The 20,501-nt window shown below is 56.3% G+C and overlaps 3 protein-coding genes across 5 annotated transcripts in view; 2 read left to right on the top strand and 1 right to left on the bottom strand.

Moving 5' to 3' along the window:
- Window positions 1-195: 195 nt before the first annotated feature.
- NHERF4 (NHERF family PDZ scaffold protein 4) lies at window positions 196-4,930 on the top strand. 3 transcript variants are annotated; one of them, XM_051837709.2, is made up of 11 exons: window positions 196-790; window positions 1,207-1,228; window positions 1,369-1,442; window positions 1,735-1,946; window positions 2,108-2,297; window positions 2,388-2,524; window positions 2,714-2,918; window positions 3,068-3,264; window positions 3,349-3,576; window positions 4,044-4,244; window positions 4,524-4,930. In XM_051837709.2, the coding sequence occupies exons 1-11, from the start codon at window positions 775-777 to the stop codon at window positions 4,707-4,709; spliced, it is 1,668 nt and encodes a 555-aa protein (XP_051693669.2). In that variant the 5' UTR covers window positions 196-774; the 3' UTR covers window positions 4,710-4,930. The 3 variants fall into 3 exon arrangements, with proteins under 3 accessions (XP_051693669.2, XP_017194146.2, XP_008248728.2); XM_017338657.3 differs by having other exon boundaries at window positions 4,443-4,667; XM_008250506.4 differs by having other exon boundaries at window positions 197-790; window positions 4,446-4,930.
- Window positions 4,931-5,160: 230 nt separating this feature from the next.
- Window positions 5,161-11,726, bottom strand: DRC12 (dynein regulatory complex subunit 12 homolog). The gene is made up of 8 exons (XM_008250507.4): window positions 11,665-11,726; window positions 11,507-11,579; window positions 10,145-10,226; window positions 9,748-9,813; window positions 8,595-8,714; window positions 8,027-8,119; window positions 5,575-5,705; window positions 5,161-5,357 (listed from the first exon to the last, which is right to left on the bottom strand). Exons 3-8 carry the CDS (start codon window positions 10,212-10,214, stop codon window positions 5,229-5,231), a joined length of 609 nt encoding a protein of 202 aa, XP_008248729.2. The 5' UTR covers window positions 10,215-10,226; window positions 11,507-11,579; window positions 11,665-11,726; the 3' UTR covers window positions 5,161-5,228.
- Window positions 11,727-17,282: 5,556 nt separating this feature from the next.
- CBL (Cbl proto-oncogene) overlaps window positions 17,283-20,501 on the top strand; it is an 88,542-nt gene continuing 85,323 nt past the window's right edge. The window contains exon 1 of the mRNA XM_051837710.2: window positions 17,283-17,744. Coding sequence (XP_051693670.1) covers window positions 17,550-17,744 — 195 coding nt within the window. The 5' untranslated portion in view covers window positions 17,283-17,549. The remainder of the gene's footprint in view (window positions 17,745-20,501) is intronic.

Below are 20,501 nucleotides of genomic sequence, written 5' to 3'. Positions count from 1 at the left end.
GGGCTTCTGAGAAAGGGCACTGTTCTGGGTCATTCTGGTTAAACTACTGGGGCTACTTTGTGTTGCAAGTGGTTCCTGGGCACTGGGACCAGAGGCAGAGGGGACTGGAGGGCCCCATGAACAAGATATTAGGATCGGGATTGGCTACACTATTGTGCCTTTTTTTTCTTTTCTTTTTTTTTTTTTTTTTTTTTTTTTTAAGATTATTTACTTCTTTGAGAGGCAGAGTTACTGACAGAGAAATACAGAGCTGTTCCATTTGGTGGATCAATCCCAAATGACCGCAACAGCCAGGGCTGGCCAGGCTGAAGCCAGGAGCTTCTTCTGGGTCTCCCGCTTGAGTGTAGAGGCCCAAGTACTTAGACCACCTTCTGCTGCTTTCCAAGGTGCATTAGCAGGGAGTTGGATCAGAAGTGGAACAGCCGGGACTTGAACCACCATCCACATGAGTTGGCAGTGTTGCAGGCTCCGGCCCATCACTCTTTTCATACTTACCCTCTGCTGAATGCCAGTGACCAGCAACCTGCCTGTCTTTCCCAGAGAGGCTCCCGGACCGCTGCAGGGCTCCGAAGACAGCTAGGGCCCAGAAACAGCAGCAGGAAGGGCACGCACACTTCCCCAGGGGATAAGACTCTTCCTCCCCGTTAACCATTACCCCACTGCTTCCCAGGCAGCGTCTTCAAGGAGGCGGGACCTGGGAGGGGGTGAGTGGGAGGGTCAGCTGGTTGAAATGGACCTTGTCCCTGCTCTGAGCACTGGGCGACTGGTCCAACCATGAAGGCAGCTGCAGGTACGCGGCCGTGAGGAATCCTCCGGAGGGGGACTTGGGGGCAGTCTGGGGGCAGAGACGGAGGCTGAGGTTTTGGGACCCGGGCACCCTTGATGTTGGGACTTGAAGCCCTGGGGCAAAGAGAAGTTAGGAGAAAAGAAAGGCGCTGACACAGCTGTCTTCCTGGCCCACACCCTGTACTGATATGCTCAGATTTATGTTCCCAGGATTTGGGGGGGCGGTGGGTGGGGAGGCGGAGCCACAATGCCCTTGTGGGTATGACATCAGGGAGAAGGAAAACCCTTCCGTATTGAAATGGAGGGGTGAGTCCTGAGTTTGGGGCTTCCCCTACTTCCTTTCAGTTCCTGACCACAGAAGGGACGTCTGGGGGGTGGGGTGGGAATACGCCTCTCCTCACCCACTTCCTCGCCCCGCAGATCTTCAGGACACAGCAGCCCTGTAAGTGCTACCAGGGCGGGGGCAAGGTGGGGAAGGCAGCGAAGGCAGGACGCTGTTGTGTTGCCGTTAGCACCTGAGTACGGCCTGGAACCTGCGTGCAGCGCCAGCTCCTCCTACCTCCTCCCCCTGCCTCCTTGCAGGAAGTTTAAGTTTAATCCAAAGCTGGGCATTGATAATCCTGTCCTCTCCCTGGCTGAAGACCGAGACCCCTCTGGTAATCCCCTCCCCCTGGCAACCGCCCCCCTTTCCCGGAGCCATCACAGCTCCTCACAGCCTCTCATCTCCTTGGTAACCACTCACTGTCACGGTGATAGCCGTGGTTGGCAGTAACTGGGTGGAGGCCGGAGTGGGCCAGGGTTTCCCCTGCACGTCCCCTAACCGGGTGGGAGCCCACCTCGTGCCCCATCAGGAGGCGGGGCTGCCAGGCACGCGGTGCACCTATACTTGGGCCACGCCTCCTCCTCTCCCCCTTTCCTCCTGCCCCCCCCCATTCCCTCCCCTTCCAGATCCCTGGAGCCTGGAACGGCCTCGCTTCTGCCTGCTGAGCAGAGAGGAGGGCGGGAGTTTTGGCTTCCACCTGCAGCAGGAGGCGGGCAGGGCTGGGCATGTGGTGTGCAGGGTGGACCCAGGCAGCTCTGCCCAGCGCCAGGGTCTCCAGGAAGGGGACCGGATTCTGGCGGTGAACAATGACGTCGTGGAACATGAAGACTATGCAAAGGTGAGGCTGGGCTGGCACCTCCTGGGCCCCACAGCCACAGCCTGGGGTTTAGGAGCATCAGGGTCAGAGGGGTTGTGTGGAGGCCTCTAGAGAGCTGGTTCCCATGGTGAACACCCAGGTTCCCGGGGGCAGCCCACACTTCCTCCCATGCCCTCCACTAGGTGGTGCGCTGCATCCGGGCCAGCGGCCCTCGGGTGCTGCTGACGGTCGTGGCGCGACACGTGCATGATGTGGCCCGAGCTCAGCACGGGGACGACGCCCACCTCTGTCCTGCCCTGGGCCCCCAGGTCCGGCCACGGCTGTGCCACGTAGTGAAAGATGAGGGTGGCTTTGGCTTCAGTGTCACCCATGGTGAGCTTAGTGGCTGGGCTGGGCGGGGCGGTTGTGGTGGAGGTGGGGGTGGCAGGCTGCAACTTGCTAGTTTTCCCGCTCTGGTCCCAGGCCATCGGGGCCCTTTCTGGCTGGTGCTGTGTGCTGGAGGAGCGGCTGAGCGTGCAGGGGTGCCCCCTGGGGCCCGGCTGCTGGAAGTGGACGGGATCAGTGTGGAGAAGTTCACTCACAGCCAACTCAGCAGGAAGGTATGGCTGCCACTGCCCCTTGCCTTAAGCAGACTCCTCCCCCATGCATGGAATCCCCTGATGGGACCTCCTACCTGGTCACCATCCTTCCCTCTCCCTTGTGCCTGGGGAGGTATGCTGGGAGGAGGTGCCCACCTCTCCACTCCCTACCCAGGAAGTAGATACTGATGCCCTGCTGGGTCCCTACAGCTTTGGCAGAGTGGAGAGCAAGTGACCCTGCTGGTGGCAGGGCCAGAGGTGGAGGAGCAGTGTCGCCAGCTGGGAATGCCCCTGGCTGCGCCCCTGGCAGAGGGCTGGGCACTGCCCACCAGGCCCCGATGTCTGCAGCTGGAGAAAGGGCCTCAGGGCTTTGGGTTCCTGCTCCGGGAGGAGAGGGGCCTTGATGGTCGCCTTGGTGAGTGGAAGTCCTGGGGGTGGGGAGGGCAGGTGAACCTGGGGCGGCCCCACAAGTGTGTATTCCCCGCCCCCCGTGTGCATGCCTGTGGTGGCTTGGGGTAGAACTGAGTGTGAGTGGGGGGAGCAGTGAGGATGTCTCTGCCCTAGGGCAGTTCCTGTGGGAGGTGGACCCAGGACTGCCTGCCGAGAAGGCCGGGATGCAGGCTGGGGACCGGCTGGTGGCTGTGGCTGGGGAGAGCGTGGAGGGGCTGGGCCACGAGGAGACAGTGTCCAGGATCCGGGCACAGGGCGCTTGTGTCTCTCTCGTCGTCGTCGACCCTGAGGCTGACCGCTTCTTCAGAATGGTGCGTGCTGAGGGCCAGGGCTAGGGAGGGGGAAGCCAGGAGCGAGGCGCAGGTGCCACAGGTGCGCTCGCTCTGGCCCTCCAGGTGCGCCTCTCCCCACTCCTCTTCTTGGAGCACACAGAGGCCATCACCGCCACCCAGGACACCCACGTGGCTGCTCTGGTTGAGTCCGAGGATGCGTGCCTTGAAGATGCCGCCGAGCCTCCACTCCCTCCTGGCTCCTGCCGGTGCCTCCTGTACCCTGGGCCTGGCGGTGGCTATGGCTTCCGACTCAGTTTTGTGGCCAGTGGGCCTTTTCTCTTTATCTCCCAGGTGACTGATGCCCCCTGGAGCTTGGGTCCTTTGCAGCATTTTTTAAAAAAGATTTATTTATTTATCTGAAAGGCAGAGGTACAGAGAAGGAGAAGCAGAGAGAGAGAGAGAGAGAGAATCTTCCACCTGCTGATTTACTCTCCAAAGGCCACAATGGCCAGGGCTGGGTCAGTCTGAAGCCAGGAGCCAGAAACTTCTTCCAGGTCTCTCACATGGGTGCAGGGCCCCAAGGACTTGGGCCATCTTCCGCTGCTTTCCCAGGTGTATTAGCAGGGAGCTGAATTGGAAGTGGAGCAACCAGGACTCAAACCAGTGCCCATGTGTGATGCCATTGCTGTAGACGGCATAGCACAGCCCCCTTCCCAGCATTTCCTCCTGATCAGTGCCCATCTCCCTCCCTCCTAGAGCCATAGAGCACTGGCACCCGGCAGACTCCCCCATGGCCTTTCCTTGTTCTGTGCCGTCAGGTGACTCCAGGAAGCTCCGCTGCCCGCGCAGGGCTGCAAAGGGGAGACATGGTTCTGGAGGTGAACGGGGTCTCCGTGGGTGGAGATGGCACCCCGCAAAGGCTTCAGCAGCTGGCGGAGGCGGAGCCACCCCTCTGCCTGAAGCTGGCGGCCAGGTCTCAGTGGGGCTCGGAGGCCTGGACTCCCCCCGGGTCTGGAGAGGTGAGCAAGAAGAGACAGGTGGGACTGCGAGCGCCAGCGAAGGCCAGAGTGGGACGGCTGCAGGGTGGGACTTCAAGTCACGGGGTCGGGGGGCAGAGAATCCACGGAACAATGCCACTCCTGCACATTCGGGGGCAGTGGGGGCAGGGCGAAGGGACACTCAGGGTCCAGGGACAACCTTCTGCCATTGTCTCTGAGCAGGACTGGGCTCTCCCCTCGGATGTGCTGTAGAGCGCCTCAGCTTGGCGAGATCTCCCAGGGCCTCTCGTGTCTTCACAGCCAGCCCGAGGTGGTGGCAAGGATGCTGTCACTCAGCCGGAAGCTGGGGCTGGAGGACTCGGACACCGCCCACCGCAGCACTGCCCGGGAGCCCCCTCCCTTGCCATGGCCCAGCTGTCAGCAGAAGGGCTGGGGCAGAGGCCTCGGGGGCCTCAGGTGCCGGGGGATGTCCCTCGGTGGCTGTAGATGGCTGCACCCCGAGGACTAAGTTCTGCCTGAGAAGGGGGTGCTGTGGGGCTGGCTGGGCTGGAAGCCCTCTGGGACTTGACCTAGGTGCCACTCTGGGACTCTCTGGGTCCAAGAATTGGGAGACCCAGCAACCCCCTCCCTGAGTGGGCACCTTCGGGCTGGGGGGGCTGGCCCCTGGACGCTGTGTGTCTGTTATTTAAATGGCCTTTCCCCATAAATCGGACTGCCTGTGTTTTTGTTGGTGGAGATATGGGGCAGTGGTTTAAAGGGAGCTGGAGGTCCCAGGCTCGGGGGCTGGGCTCCAGTTTCTGTAGGAGAAGGGGTGGGACTTTGCCGGTTTTCTCTCTCATCACTCAGCCTTGTGGATCAAGGGACGGGATGCTCAGAACAGAGGTGTCCCCACGGAAGCCACTCCTTTATGACAAAAGGCCACAGCCCACGGTTCAGCTGAGTTCTCCTTCAGGATATTTTATTTCTGGGGTCTCAGAGGGTCCCAGAGCCCAGAGGCTGGCAGCTTCAAAGATCCAGGGGGTTGAGTCCAAGCTGGCGCAGCTGCTCCTTGTGTCTGGCGTGGAGTCGCAGTGCGGCCTCGTCCCACTGGGGCTGGGTGGCCCTCAGCTTGGCCAGGAGCCGGTCCAGGCTGCCCTGCGGATACCAAGCTCCCAGTCCCCAGGAAGAGAGGGCGGCTGCCTTGTGAGCTCTCCCTGCCAGCATTCTTCCTGGTCTAAGGGAGTGGGCACCGTGGAACTCCCTCTGCCTGTGCTAGGGACAGAGCAGGGGTCCCTTGGAGTCCCTTTCTTCTCTTCCCCCCGGGTTGTCAGTCATCACCCTGTGGGGCTCGTGGAGGTGGCGGGGTGCTCACGTGTAAGATGTCCTCGTACTTGGCTTCCATGCTGGCCACGTGGGCCCGAAGCTGAGCCAAGGTGTGGTCCCGCTCTCCGAGGGCCCTCGCTGCCTCCCCCTGTGCAGCCACAGCCTCCCTCTGGCAAGTCTCTGGGGAGCAGAGCAGAGGATGGGAGAGGACAGGACGGTGAATTTGGTGCTTGCACAGTCTCCAAAGGCACCTGAAAAGGAGGCTCTGAGTGTGTTCATTTCAGACTCCGCCCAGGTCAGCGACCTCCTCATAGTCCCTGCAAAGAGCTGAAGGTCCATTGAGGTTTATGAGTAGTGAGCTTGGAGAGGAGCTGGGGGCTAAGTCTGGTTGTCACTGTTCGTGTAAGCTCACGCATGTCTCCCTAAACCCCAGTTTCTTCTTTATTTGAGAGGCATCTGTGGGCACTTGCACACACACACACACACACACACACACACACACACACACACACACCATGGCTCCTCTCTGCTGGTTCACTCCCCAAATGCTTGCAACTGAAGTCAGGAACTTAATCCATGTGTCTGACGTGAGTGGCAGGAATCCAACTACTTGAGCCATCAGCTGCTGCCTCCTGGGGTGCACAGTAGCAGGAGTGGAGCTGTGACTCAAACCTTGGAGCTTCAAAATGACATGTGGGCCACCCAGTCAGCATCTTAATTGCTACACCAAACACCTACCCCAGTTTCTTCATCTTAAAGGGCAAATGAGGGGCCAGAGTTGTGGTGTGGTGGGTTAAGCCACCACTGTGACACTGGCGTCCCACACCAGGGTGCCAGTTTGAGTCCCAGCTGTCCCACTTCTGATCCAGCTCCCCGCTAACGCACCTGGGAAGGCAGAAGAAGATGGCCCAGGTGCTTGGGCCCTTGGAAAACTTGGATGGAGTTCCTGGCTCCTGGCTTCAGCCAGTCCCAGTCCTGGCTGTTGTAGCCATTTGGGAAGTGAACCAGTGGATGGAAGAACTCTCCTTTCTGTCTTTCAAATAAATAATTTTTTATATTGAGAGAGAGAGAGAAGGAAGAGAAGAGAGAGAAGAGAAGAGAAGAGAAGAGAAGAGAAGAGAAGAGAAGAGAAGAGAAGAGAGAAAGAGAAAGAGAGAAAGAGAAAGAGAAAGAGAGAAAGAGAAAGAGAAAGAGAAAGAGGTCTTCCATCCTCTGGTTCACTTCCCCAATGGCTGCAACAGCCAGGACTGGGCCAAGAAGCAAGAGGGAAGAGAAGCAAAGGCTTCCTGGCTTTTATATTTTTGCTTATATAGAGAGTTTATCCACTTATTTAGGAAAAAGGATCTACCAGGTGGTAGGCCTTAGAGATATAGAAGTTAAGAAGCCTAACATTTTCCCTTAGTTTCATTGTAAAAATTAGCTAACCTGAGAAGGGAGATGAAGAATATTTCAGAAAGTTAGAAGGAAATATGACTGGAAATAATGGCCAGCATTATGGTGCTGTGGATTAAGGCACCACTTGTAATACCCACATCCCACATGGGAGCATTGGCTCAAGTCCTGGTTCTTCCACCTTTGGTCCAACTTCCTGCTAATGTGTCTGGGAAGGTTTTGGAAGATGGCCCGTGTACTTGGGCCCCTGCCACCCATGTGGGAGACCAGATGAAATTCTAGGCTCCTGGTTTTGGCCTGGCCCAGCACAGGCCATTGCAGCCATTTGGGGAGTGAACCAGCAGATGGAAGATCTCTGTGTCTCTGTTTCTCTTTCTCTCTCTGTAACTCTGCCTTTCAAATAAATAAATAAATCTTTTAAAAAATGCATAGATTTTCAATGTTTCTTGCACCTAAGCTTATCCTGTAATTCCATTTTTCCATGAGTATTTTGATGTGCTCTGATATGCCCTGGAGAGACGTGGCAGTGGCAGGGAGTGAGGTGACAGCTGGGTCTGGAGATTCCAGGCAAGGGGGGATAGGGCGAGGTGTGCCTCTTCCTTACTTTGCCCTAAAGGGTCTTTTTTTATTTTTATTTTTATTTTTATTGTTATTTTTTGACAGGCAGAGTTAGACAGTGACAGAGAGAGAGAGACAGAGAGAAAGGTCTTCCTCCCGTTGGTTCACCCCCGAAAAGGCTGCTACGGCCTGTGCGCTGCGCGGATCCGAAGCCAGGAGCAGGGTACTTCCTCCTGGTCTCCCATGTGGGTGCATGGCCCAAGGACCTGGGCCATCTTCCACTGCCTTCCTGGGCCGCAGCAGGGAGCTGGACTGGAAAAGGTGCAACCGGGACTAGAACCCGGGGTGCCAGCGCCCCAGGCGGAGGATTAGCCTAGTGAGCTGCATGCTGTCCTCACCTCTGCCTGATCCTCACTGCGGGAGCCAAGGTTGGGGGAGGGGAAGACGATGGCAGCCTTCTAGGAGAAGACCTAAGTTTGCCCCCGCACTGAACCTGGATCTTGTCAGCCTCCCTTGGAGAGGAAAGGCCCAGGGCAGGGCGGGGCACCTACCCAGCTGCTTGCGGAGACCCCTCACTTCCTCCTCCAGCTGCTTGCTGCGTCTCTCCATCTGCTCCTGCAGGGCCCTGCACCGGCGACTCATCTCTGGAGGGAGGACGGTGGACGGCCAGGGATGGAGGAGGGATGGAGAAAGGCAAGGAGTTGGGGGCGGGAAGGAACTGTGTGGTCCAGGAGACAGGAGCCCAAGGAACTGCTCAGTTCCTGTGATCCTGGGATGCTGGGAGACCCTGGACACCTGGGGAAAGGGAAGGACACCAGGCCGCCTCCCCACTCCGGCTTAGGATCAGGGCCCCAGCCCATCTGCCCGCTCACTGCTGCTGAGTGAATGAAACAGTGGCTGGGACTGCGTCCTGTGTCCCCCAGTGCAGCTGGCACTGACACTGGCCCCAGGCACCCTGGAAGGTCCCTGCCTGCGAGCCCAGAGGCCTCCTTGCATCCACCAGGAGTTGCCTGCTTTGTGCTACGCAGGGAAGGCTGAGACCGGGCCCGGCAGTCAGAAGCCCCTCTTATCTTCTCCCAGGCCCTTGTGTCCTGCCCAGCTGCTGAACCGACCACGCACCTGCATATACGGCCTTCCCCTCGCTGCGGGCCTCTTCCAGTTCAGCCTCCAACTCTTGCAACCTCTGCTTCAGCCTTTCTTCAGAAGCCTTGGCTCGACGGGCCCCTTCCCCCTGTAGAGCTGCGAGCGGTCCCGGAGCCCTGCTCAGAGCCTGCTGAGGGCCGCTGAATCAGCCCCAGAGGGCTGGATGGCCTTTCCTGTCTCTAGAAATCCGGTGGTAGCTGGAACAGGTGCTGTGGTATAGTGAGTAAAGCCACTGCCTGCAGTGCTGGCATCCCATATGGGCACCAGTCAGGTCCTGGCTGCTCCACTTCTGATCCAGCTCTCTGCTATGTCCTGGGAAAGCAGTGGAAGATGGCCCAATGCCTTGGGCCCCTGCACCTGCCTGGGAGGCCTGGAAGGAGCTCCTGGCTCCTGGCTTCGGATCAGTGCAGCTCCAGCCATTGTAGCCAACTGGGGGAGTGAACCAGTGGATGGAAGACCTCTCTCTCTCTCTCTCTCTCTCTCTCTCTCTCTCCTTCTCTCTCTATGTAACTCTGACTTTCAAATAAATAAATAAATCTTAAAAATAAAAGACACCTGGGGGCAGGGCACCCCACCTCTTATTCTTTCTCTTTCTCTTTCTGTTTTTTTTTTTCTTTTTAAGTATTTATTTTATTTATTTGAAAGGCACTGTGGCAGAGAGAGAGAGACAGAGACAGAGAGAGAAAGATTGTCCATCCACTGATTCACTCCCCAAATGGCTGCTATGGCTGGGGCTGGGCCCCAGTACTTGCACCATTACCGGCTGCTTTCCCAGAAACATTAGCAGGAGTTGGACTGGCAGTGGAGCAGCCAGTGGGATGCTGGTGTCGCAGGTGGTGACTGAACCCATGTCACCACAATGCCCGCCCCTTTCTGTCTCTCCAGGTTGTTGGGTCATTTTATTTTCCTAGGATCTCATGAGCTTTTCATTGCTAAGGAGTAAAACCTCCCTCCATGTTCTGGCTGTAAATAATAGCGTCCCTCATCAGCCTTCCCTGTCCTGTTCCACTAGGGGATGGTTAGGGTTTGGCGTAGCTTCCACCGTGGCTCCAAACGTCCAGTCCCGCCAGGACACAGCAGCGCCCCCACTGCTCTGCTTCTGTGGTCCCAGATAGCTCACCCTTCTTACCCAGCCGGTCTCGGAGCAGCTCCGTCTCCAGCACCAGCTGTCTGTGCTTGGACTCGGCCTCCACATCTGTCCTGGCAAATGACAGAGCCTTAGCTTACATGACCCCCGCCCCCGGCCCTGGACTCCGTCCTGAGCCAGCTCTGAGGGCTCCCTGCGGGCAGAGTCCATTCAGCATGCACCGTGTGCTCCCTGCCCAGCACAGATGAGGCATTCAACATATGGGTGACCAGTGGGGAGGCACAGAGCTGGGCGGTCTCGAGGGAGGGCGTGGGTGACCATTCCCCCATTCCTCAGCTCCGTGGAATCTGGACAGCGAGGACTGTGCTGCGGGCCTCTGCTTGGTCTCTGTTTCAGAACCCAGAGAAACGGGCACCCACCCCCACCCACGACGACTCACCCGGCCCTGGGTTCTTTTTCTTCTTCTGCACGCCGGCTTTCCTGCCTTTCTGTTTGGTCTTGGGTGGCATTTCCTTGCTGTCCTGATGGAGGGAGGGGACCTTGCTTTCAAATCTGGACAAGGGGATCCTGAACCAGGAGTCTTGGGAGGGTCAGAAGTCTGCTTTCCAAGTCTGCCCCTTTCTCTTGTTTTAAAGACACAAGTCTTTCTTTTTTAAAGATTTATTTATTTCAAAAAAATATTTATTTAGTTGAAAGCCAGAGTTGGGGCAGGGGGTGGAAGGAGAGATCTTCCATCTGCTGATTTAGTCCCTAAATGGCCCCAGTGGCCAGGGTTGGGCCAGGCAGAAGTAAGGAGTCTGGACCCCTGATCTCCCACGTGGGTGCCGGGGCCCCAGGACTTGCCCATTCTCTGCCGCCTTCCAGGCACATTAACAGGGAACTGGATCAGAAGTGGAGCAGCCAGGACTTGAACTGGCACTCGAATGGTACTTTAGAAAGTTCGTGGGATACAGACTGGGCATTCGGTCTAGTGGTCAAGACGTCCACAGTCCATATCAGAGTGCCTGCTGCACTCCTGGCTGCAGCGCCTGACTTCTGCTTCCTGCTGCAGAGACTCGGGGAGGTAGCAGGGTGATTCAAGCAGGTGGATTCTTGCCACCCCCTTGGGAGAACTGGACTGAGTTCCCAGCTCCCAGCTTTGGCCAGGTCCAGTCCCAGCCATTAGGGGAATTGGGGGAGTGAACCAGCAGATGGGGCCTCTGTCTGTCTTTCTGTCGGTCTCTCTCTGACTCTCAACATAGTTACAATTAAGGGAGAAATGAGAACAACAACAACAACAAAAGAACAAAAAAGTTAATAGAAAATACAGTTAAATCCATTCACAGTTTCTTTCTTTTTTTTTCTTTTTTCTTTTCTTTTTTTTTTTTTCTTTTTTTGACAGGCAGAGTGGGCAGTGAGAGAGAGAGACAGAGAGAAAGGTCTTCCTTTGCCGTTGGTTCACCCCCCAATGGTTGTTGCAGCCTGCGCGCTGATCCGAAGCCAGGAGCCAGGTACTTATCCTGGTCTCCCATGGGGTGCAGGGCCCAAGCACTTGGGCCATCCTCCACTGCACTCCCTGGCCACAGCAGAGAGCTGGCCTGGAAGAGGGGCAACCGGGACAGAATCCGGCGCCCCGACCAGGACTAGAACCCGGTGTGCCGGCGCCGCAGGCGGAGGATTAGCCTAGTGAGCCGCGGCACCGGCCCACAGTTTTTTTTCACAATACACATGTTCTATGAGCTTTTTGAACATCCCTCAAATATACTTGGAAGAATTTTTTGCACCAAAATAAGCTTGTCTTTTAATTACATTTCCCACAAACCTTTACTTTCCAGAAGCTTCAGTTGCCGGTCTCCTTGGAGCCTCAGGCGGGGCTGGGGTCAGTGGGGAAGACACTGCATACAGAAAGCTGTTACTCTCAGCTCTCTTGGCGAAGATACATTCCCATAGCTGTCCCCTCCCTCTTGCCTTCATCCTTACCTCACCTCCACCACTTGTCAGACCCTCTCTTGCCTGTGTTGGGTCTCCCTGTAGAGTGAGCCACTCGTGGGGAGAGACAGAGAGAAGGCCCAATAAGCTAGGAGCCTGAGGAGGAGCCTGCGTCCTGGGAGCCAATCCAAGGCAGCACATTTTCCTCAGGGGGCTGGACTGAGAACTGGAAGGTTGGGTTTCTGGAGGTTGCATGTTGCCCAGGCAACTGAGCAACATGGAGTTCATGAGAAGGTGCAATAGGCCAGATCAACTCACAATGCCTAAAAGACCAAGGTCTGGGAAAGGTAGTTCTCCTTTCATCCACAAATCCTAAGCATAGTTTGAAAAGAAAGGGCTTTGGAGCAAACTAGCTGTGATTCACTTCCACGTAGGTGCTGTCATTTGGAGACTCAGAAATGACAGATTTGCACGGCTGAGACAACACTGTTGTGCGGATGTGGAGGAAAAGCGTGATGGCAGCCGTCTTGGACGATCCACATCCTGAGATCCTATTGCAAGATGACCTTGTGCTGAAACCGGAAGCGTCCCTTCGGCAAGGCATTCTGCAGGGTGCAGGAGCAGGTGCTGGGGCAGACTTCCAGAAAAATGAGACACAGAGGAGTGAGGACCCGTAGACTCTGGGGTATTGGCTTGGCGGGATGGACACTGGTTAGGGACCAAAACTGCAGCACAGGCCCCCTCTCTGGAGGTGGAAGCTATTTAACTTGGTTTAGCCTGCTTCCTGCCTTTTACATCACGGAGTTGGTAAATTCTGAAGGTCCTGGGTCTTGACTGGGTATTTACATGACTGTCTTATTGCACCCACTGAATCTATTGCCTTTAGGTGGTTGATTTTCAGAAACTACCTTGAGGGGCTCCCTGTACCATAGAGTTGGTTGGGGCTCCCTCTAGTGGACTCGCTTGTATTCCCAAGTCTGCTAAATTTTTTTTTTATATAGATTTATTTCATTTATTTGAAAGGCAGAACGACAGATACAGAGAGAGACAGAGATCGTCCATCTGGTTTTCTCCCTAAATGCCAACCACAGCCATGTCTGAGCCAGGCCGAAGCCAGGAGCCCAAGACTCCATCCAGGTCTCCCACATGGGTGACAGGGGCCCAAATGCTTGGGCCATCAGCTGCTGCTTCCCAGGCGCAGTAGCAGGAATCTGGATTAGAAGTGGAGCAGCTGGGACTCAAACCAGCACTCTGATATGGGATGCCCGCCATGCAGGCAGTGGCTTAACCTTCTACGCCACAGTATCTGCACAAGGTTTTTTATTTTGGATTATCTCTGGGCAGTGTGGGACTGAGTCCCTTTTTGAGGTACTTCCTAGCATCTCGCTAGAGTCACAGTGGTTGGGAAAAATGAGTCTGAGGAATAGGGACTGTCAGGGGGCCAGTGTTGTGGTGTAGTCGGTAAAGCCGCTGCCTGCCTGCAGTGCCGGCATCCCATATGGACGCTGGTTCAAGTCCTGGCTGCTCCGCTTCCAATCCAGCTCTCTGCTATGGCCTGGGAAAGTAGAAGATGGCCCAAGTCCTTGGGCTCCTGCACCCATGTGGGAGACCCGGAATAAGCTCCTGGAACCTGGCTTCGGATTGGTGCAGCTCTGGCCATTGAGACCATCTGGGGAGTGAACCATCACTCTCTCTCTGTCTCTACCTCTCTCTGTAACTCTGTCTTTCAAATAAATAAAAATAAATCTTTAAAAAAGTATATAATCCTTTGAAATCATTATTGTGTTTTTTAATAGTTTTATTCTTTCTTCTAGTTTATTTATTTATTTAAGATTTATTTATTTCAAAGGCAGAGTTACAGAGAGACAGAGGCAGATGAAGAGAGAGAGAGAGCCATCTTCCATCCACTGGTTCATTCCCCAGATGGCTGCAATGGCCAGAGCTGTGCCCATCTGAAGCCAGGAGCCAGGAGCTTCTTCTGGGTCTCCCACACATGTGCAGGGACCCAAGGACTTTCCCAGGCCACAGCAGCACTCTATCTTTCAAATAAATAAATAAATAAATCTAAAAACTCTTTTTTTGACAGGTAGAGTTATAGACAGAGAGAGAGAGAGAGAGAAAGGTCTTCCCTCTGTTGGTTCACCCCTCAAATGGCCACCATGGCCGGCGCATCACTGATCCAAAGCCAGGAGCCAGGTGCTTCTCCTGGTCTCCCATGCGGGTGCAGGAGCCCAAGCACTTGGGCCATCCTCCACTGCCCTCCCGGGCCACAGCAGAGAGCTGGATTGAAAGAGGAGCAACCGGGACTAGAACCTGCACCCATATGGGATGCTGGCGCCACAGGCAGAGGATTAGCCAAGTGAGCCATGGCACCGGCCCAAAACTTTTTTAAAGTTTTATTTTTATTTATTTGAAAGGCACTGGGTGGGTGGGTGGGGGGCTGGTGTTATGGCATAGTGGGTAAAGCCTCCCCCTGCGGTGCCAATATCCTATGGGGGCACCGGTTTATGTCCTGGCTTCTCCACTTCCAATCCAGCTGCCTGCTAATGGCCTGGGAAAAGCAGCTGAAGATAGCCCAGGTGTTTGGACCCCTGCCACCCAGGTGGGAGACCCAGAAGAAGCTCCTGGCTTCAGTTGTCTAGAGAGTAAAATAGTAGATGGAAGATCTCTCTGTAACTCTGATTTTGAAAGTAAATAAATAAATCATTTTTTAAAAGGCAGTGTGTCGGAAGGAGAAAGAAAAATATTTATCCCTTGGTTCACTTCCCAAATGGCCGCAGTGGTTGGAGCTGGGCCGGGCTACAGCCGGGAGCCAGGAACTGTATCCAGGTCTGCCATGTGAGTGCATGGACCCCAGCACTTGGCCCTCCTTCCACTGATTTCTGAGGCGCGTTAGCAGGAAGCTGGATAGAAGCTGAGCAGCCTGGACTCTTAGCACTCAGGAGTGGCATGCTGGCAACTTAGCTCACTGTGCCACAGTGCTGCCGGCTTCTTCTAATCTTGAAACGTGTTTTCCATTTATCCTCCCTCCAGAACCACCTCCCTCTGCCTTGAAATTCAGTGTGGGTTCCTGTGCCCCTCCTGTGGGGACTTTTCCCATGGAACGGTGTGTGTCTCCTTTAGCTGGTGAAGGAAATTATCCCGAGGCTAAGGATTATGGGATACAAGCACCGTGTCGTGTCAGAGGGGCATTTCCTTTCCAAGTTCGTTCAGTTAACTGACGTTCAGGTGCAGAAGGAGGATGTGGTTTGGGGTGAAGTGGCACCAGATGAACCAGCTCTAACAAAACCCAGAGTGGGAATAACGTCGTGATCAACAATTCAACACCAGCTCTAGGACATTTTTTGTTTTTTATTTGCAAGGCAGAGTTATAGAAAGAGAGAAGGAGAGACAGAGAGAAAGGTCTCCCACCCATTGGGCTCATTCCCCAAATGGCCACAACAGCCGGGGCTGGGCTGTTCGGAAGCCAGGAGCCAGGAGCTTCTGGATCTCCCACGTGGGTGGCAGGGGCCCAAGCCTCTACCACAACCCAGACACATTTGCAGGGAGCTGGATCAGAAGTGGAGCAGCCAGGACTAGAACTGGGCACTGCGGGTGGTGGCTTAACCTGCTACGCCACAACGCCGGGCCCCTCTGGGACATTTTTGAAAAAAAGCCAAATAAAAGTTGGGAGAAGAAGGTTGCTGTTTTCGCATGAACCCCATCTTTGGAAAGCTCACTGTTGTAGGACTCTGTCCTGAACGGAGCCTACCCATGGGGCATTCTGAAGAGGTACAGTGGAGCCAAAGCCCACTCTTTCTCTTTGATTCAAGTAAGACAGACCAGCCATACATAGGTTAGAAGAAACATGATGTGCTGCATTGGAAGCAAAATGAACGTGATCCATCTCCAGGCCATGCAGAGCTCACTGGAGCTCACTATATGCCAAATGTGTAGTGCACACCTGGACAAGCACACACCCGCTCCACAGGTCCCTGTCTTAGCTGAACATCGTCCGACTCTGAAAAACAGCCTCCTGCATGCGCACTGCGCTAGGTACTGCAGAAGATCCAAAGGCCAGCCGGCACTGCACATGTTAAGGCGCAATGGGTGTAAGACATGAGTGGGTATGCAAATCAGAGAGGGCAGGGTTGCTTGCAGCTGGAATGTGTGGCCAGGACAGTATTCCAAGTGGAGCTTGAAGAGTGGCTTGGATTTTAGGTGCACACTTCGGGCAGGCTGCTCTGCGTAGTGGTGGGGAGAAAGAATTGTGGTGCAGTGAGTGCCCCATTGAGGGACATACGGATCAGGGAATCGTATAGAAGTAGAAGGGGCTCACTCTGCAGTTAGACCCCCACGGGAGTTTTATTCTGGAGATAACGGGGAATCCCTCGGTGGATGCTTCTGTTTCCAGGTGCGAACTGATCAAAGGGCATTCTACTGATTAATAGGAAGTGACGCTGACTCCAAAGTCAATCTTAGATAAAAGCGATTGCTTAGCAAGAGTAGGACGTCCGGCTGCGAGGCCCTTGAGTTCTAAGACGCTGTCCTCTCCTGCAGAGCCCATGACAACTACTTGAGGCCGGGTCGGCTGTCCAGGGCTTCGCGGAAGGGCGGAGCCGGGCAGAGCCGAGCCCGAGACACACGTGCGCCGGCCAGCGCCCAGAGCCGAGGCCGGGCGCAGCGAGTCGGGGCGGGGCGCGGGGCCCCTCTGGAAGGGAAGTTCCTATTTTCGAAGTTCTCCCAGCGGAACTTTTAGAGAAGTGGAAGTGCCTGGAGCTGCCTTCTGTCCCCCGCGCTGCCGCGGGCTCGCAGCTTTGGGGGCGGGCCCGCCGGACCTGCGGTGCGGTGCCGAGCCGGGAGCGAGTCCCAGAAAGGGAACCAGTCTCTGCGGAGCAGAGGGGGCGAGAACCGAAAAAGGGAACTCTGCTTGCACGAGGTCAGAGGGCCTGAGTGTCGCAAGCCTCTCTGGGGCCTAGGGACGGCATCCAGCAGCCCGCAGCGCGCGTGTTCCTCGTCGTTTTCCTTTTTAAAAGTTTTATTCACTTATTTGAAAGGTAGAGCTGGAGAGAGCCAGAAGCTTCATCCAGGTCTCCCACGTGGGTGGCACCTGAGCCATCTGCCGCTGCTCTCCCAGGAGCATTAGCAGGGAGCTGGATCGGAAGTGGAGCAACCAGGACTTGAACTGGGGCCCATGTGGGATGCAGCCGCCACAGCGCGCGCCCCCCAGTCGCTTCTTAGTGAAGATTCTTAAATACCAGTGGGTGGGGAAACCACCCCCACCATTTTCCCACCATCTGAAGAAGCCAATAACTCTAGGCCCAACTTCCTCATCGTGCAGGCGTAGGGAGAAGGCCTCATGTGAAGAGATTTTCCGTGGTCACCTGCCCTAATTCAGACACGCCGGGGACCCACGGCCGGAGCGCCCACCACCTCCAGCCCATCCTGGGCACCGAGGGCTCGGCCCCTGGCCTAGTGCGCAGACTCCGCGCTGTCCCTCCCTCCCTCCCTCCCGGCCGCCGTTCCCCGCTTGTCCAGCAGAGGGCGCAGGCGCCAAGGCTCGGCTGGCCCCGCCCCGGCCCGCCCCCCGGGGGTAGAGTCGGTGGCGCGGGGGCGGGGGGCGCCGGCCGCGGAAACTTGGCCGCGGTTTTCCCGGCGCTGCGGGCACGCCGGCGGCTCGTGCGCGGGGTCGCTGCCGGGCCCTGAGCGGCCGCCCGCTTCCGCGAGCTCGCTGCTCGGCCGCCGGCGCGCACCCGCTCTCGGGCTCGCGCTCTCGGAAGGGGCGCGCCCCGCGCTCTCCCGGCGCCGCCCACTCCCCTCCCGGCGGCCGCTCCTCCCTCGGCCCGGAGAGCCGGCGGCGGCGGCGGCGGCCGGGAGAGGCCCCTCCTTCACGCCCTCCTTCTCTCCCTCGCTCGCAGCCGAGCGGAGCCGGCTGGGCCCGGGAGCGTCCCCGAGCCATGGCCGGCAACGTGAAAAAGAGCTCTGGGGCCGGGGGCGGCGGCGGCTCCGGGGGCTCGGGCTCGGGCGGCCTGATCGGGCTCATGAAAGACGCCTTCCAGCCGCACCACCACCACCACCACCACCTCAGCCCCCATCCGCCGGGCGCCGTGGACAAGAAGATGGTGGAGAAGTGCTGGAAGCTCATGGACAAGGTGAAGGCCCGCGGCGGACCGCGGCGCGGGGTGGGCGTGGGCGGAGGGGCCGCGGGCGGCGAGGGCGGACGGAGGAAGCGGGGGGAGGGGCCGGCCGGGCGAGGCCGGGGCGCCGTGGGGCCGCGGGCCGGGGGCCGGGAGACAAAGCCGGGGCGGGGGCTGCGTGGACGGTGGAGCCGCGAGCCCCCGGGGCGGAAGTGCCGCGGGGGTGCGGGGATGTGGGTCACGGAGCGGGCCCCGGGAGACGGGCGGGAGGGGGCGCGGAAGTGTGGGATGAGTGGCCTGAGGAGTCGGGGTGCGGTGCTGCGCGATGGCCTGGGGAAGCGGGGTGCGGTGTGTTCTCATTCAGATGTTAGCGCCGAGGTGGGAGAAACGGGATCTTCCAGTGGGCCCGGCTCAGGTGTCTGTCAGCCTCCGGGACTCGCGGATTTCACCGCGACTGAGGGGAGAAGCCCCCTCCGCCGGGCGCGGGGTCCGGCGGGGCCGTCCGCGGGCCGCTGCTGTCGGTGGCGGGCCTGCAGGACCTGACTTGGACGCCTGGCGTTTGAACCGCTTTGCTTATCCGCTTCATTTTTTTTTTTTTTTTTTTTTTTTTTGGAAAAAACAGAAGCAAACGGAACCCCTTGATATTTAGCCGCTGCCAGTGTGTCGTGAGACTTTGACTTCCTTATCGAGGTGCCTGAGAACGCAAGCCGGCGTGGGTGCTGGCGCTGGGAGGCGTGCGGGCGTCCGCGCAGGGCTTCGCTCTCGGTCGTGCGCCGGGGTAACTTACTTTGGCAGGGTGCGTGCTGCAGAGGGCCGGCGTCTGGAGGGAGCTGGCATGGTGTTAGTTCCTCTGGGGTGCGCTTCGTTTTCTTTGGTTCCTCTCTGGGCCTAGGTTCCTCTTCTGTAAAGTTCTTCATAGGTTGTTTTGGACTGGAAACAGCTAATAAAAAGGTTATGAAGCCCTTGGCAGATGTAAATGTGCTATATAAATGCTTACTGAGTCCCGTAGTGCATACCAGTGGTTTCAGAGCCACTTCTTCAGGGCTGGTATCTCCCAGGCCAGAGGATTCTGTGTAATGTAACAAGTGTTTCTATGTTGACTATCAGTGGTGTAATAGTGATTTCATTATTAGAACTTGTCATAAAACCATGACAGAAGGTTGGGTGTGCTGACATCTTTTAAAAAGTGTGTCGAATCTATTCAGAATCTGCAGTTTGAAGGTTTGCGTTTTACAGATTGACCATTAAGCACTCAAAAGATTCTTGTGGTGTAGAAAAAATGAGCATTTTTAAGTAGTTTCTCACAGAAGATGGTGGTGCGGTAGATCAGAATTTTATTGATTCGTGCCTTCTCCTTAAAAGTAATACATTTTTTTAAATTAAACTTGTGTGTTTCTGTAAATAAAGGATGTATTACAGAGAAGATAGTTCAAATAAAATTCTCCCCTAAGTTACTCTCTCATCTCTTTAAAGGTGATGCATTTTGATTCCCGCAGAATGTTTAATTATTTGGAAAGGATAAAGACTCAAAGTTTTGAGGCAAAACTACTTTTTAGGTTTTGATAGTTTTGGCCGGCACCGCAGCTCAATAGGCTAATCCTCCGCCTTGCAGCGCCGGCACACCGGGTTCTAGTCCCGGTCGGGGCACCGGATTCTGTCCCGGTTGCCCCTCTTCCAGGCCGGCTCTCTGCTGTGGCCCAGGAGTGCAGTGGAGGATGGCCCAAGTACTTGGGCCCTGCACCCCGTGGGAGACCAGGAGAAGCACCTGGCTCCGGGCTTCAGATCGGTGCAGTGCGCCAGCCGCAGCGGCCATTGGAGGGTGAACCAACGGCAAAAGGAAGACCTTTCTCTCTGTCTCTCTCTCACTGTCCACTCTGCCTGTCAAAAAAAAAAAAAAAAAAAAGAGAGGTTTTGATAGTTTTAGAAGGGGTTCTAACTTTTTCTTTTTAGTGTAGGGAGAGATACGTTTTGTTTTCTTTTTAAGATTTATGTATTTGGACCAGCACCGCGGCTCACTAGGCTAATCCTCCGCCTGCGGCACTGGCACCCCGGGTTCTAGTCCCAGACAGGGCGCCGGATTCTGTCCCGGTTGCTCCTCTTTGTTGCCCCTCTTCCAGTCCAGCTCTCTGCTGTGGCCCGGGAGTGCAGTGGAGGATGGCCCAAGTGCTTGGGCCCCTGCACCTGCATGGGAGAAGCACCTGGCTCCTGGCTTAGGATCAGTGGGGCGCGCCGGCCGTAGCGGCCATTTGGGGGATGAACCAATGGAAGGAAGACCTTTCTTTTTTCTTTCTTTCTTTCTTTTTTTTTTTTTTGAGAGGCAGAGTGGACAGTGAGAGAGAGAGAGACAGAGAGAAAGGTCTTCCTTTTCCGTTGGTTCACCCCCCAATGGCTGCTGTGGCCGGCGCAGCGCGCTGATCCGAAGCCAGGAGCCAGGCACCTCTCCTGGTCTCCCTTGCAGGTGCAGGGCCCAAGCACTTGGGCCATCCTCTGCTGCACTCCTGGGCCACAGCAGAGAGCTGGACTGGAAGAGGAGCAACTGGGACAGAATCTGGCGCCCTGATGGGGACTAGAACCTGGGATGCCGGCGCCGTAGGCGGAGGATTAGCCTATTGAGCTGTGGCGCTGGCCAGAAGGAAGACCTTTCTCTCTATCTCTCTTTCTTTGTCTAACTCTGCCTGTTAAAAAATAAATAAATAAAATAAAAAATAAAAAAAAAGATTTATGTATTTGAAAGGTAGAGTTACAGAAAGAGTGAGCAAGAGACAGAGAGAT

Source organism: Oryctolagus cuniculus, chromosome 1, assembly GCF_964237555.1.
Source record: "Oryctolagus cuniculus chromosome 1, mOryCun1.1, whole genome shotgun sequence".
NCBI lineage: Eukaryota > Metazoa > Chordata > Mammalia > Lagomorpha > Leporidae > Oryctolagus > Oryctolagus cuniculus.
The sequence above is the reverse complement of the archived record's forward strand: the minus strand, read 5'-3'. Positions and strand labels throughout refer to the sequence as shown.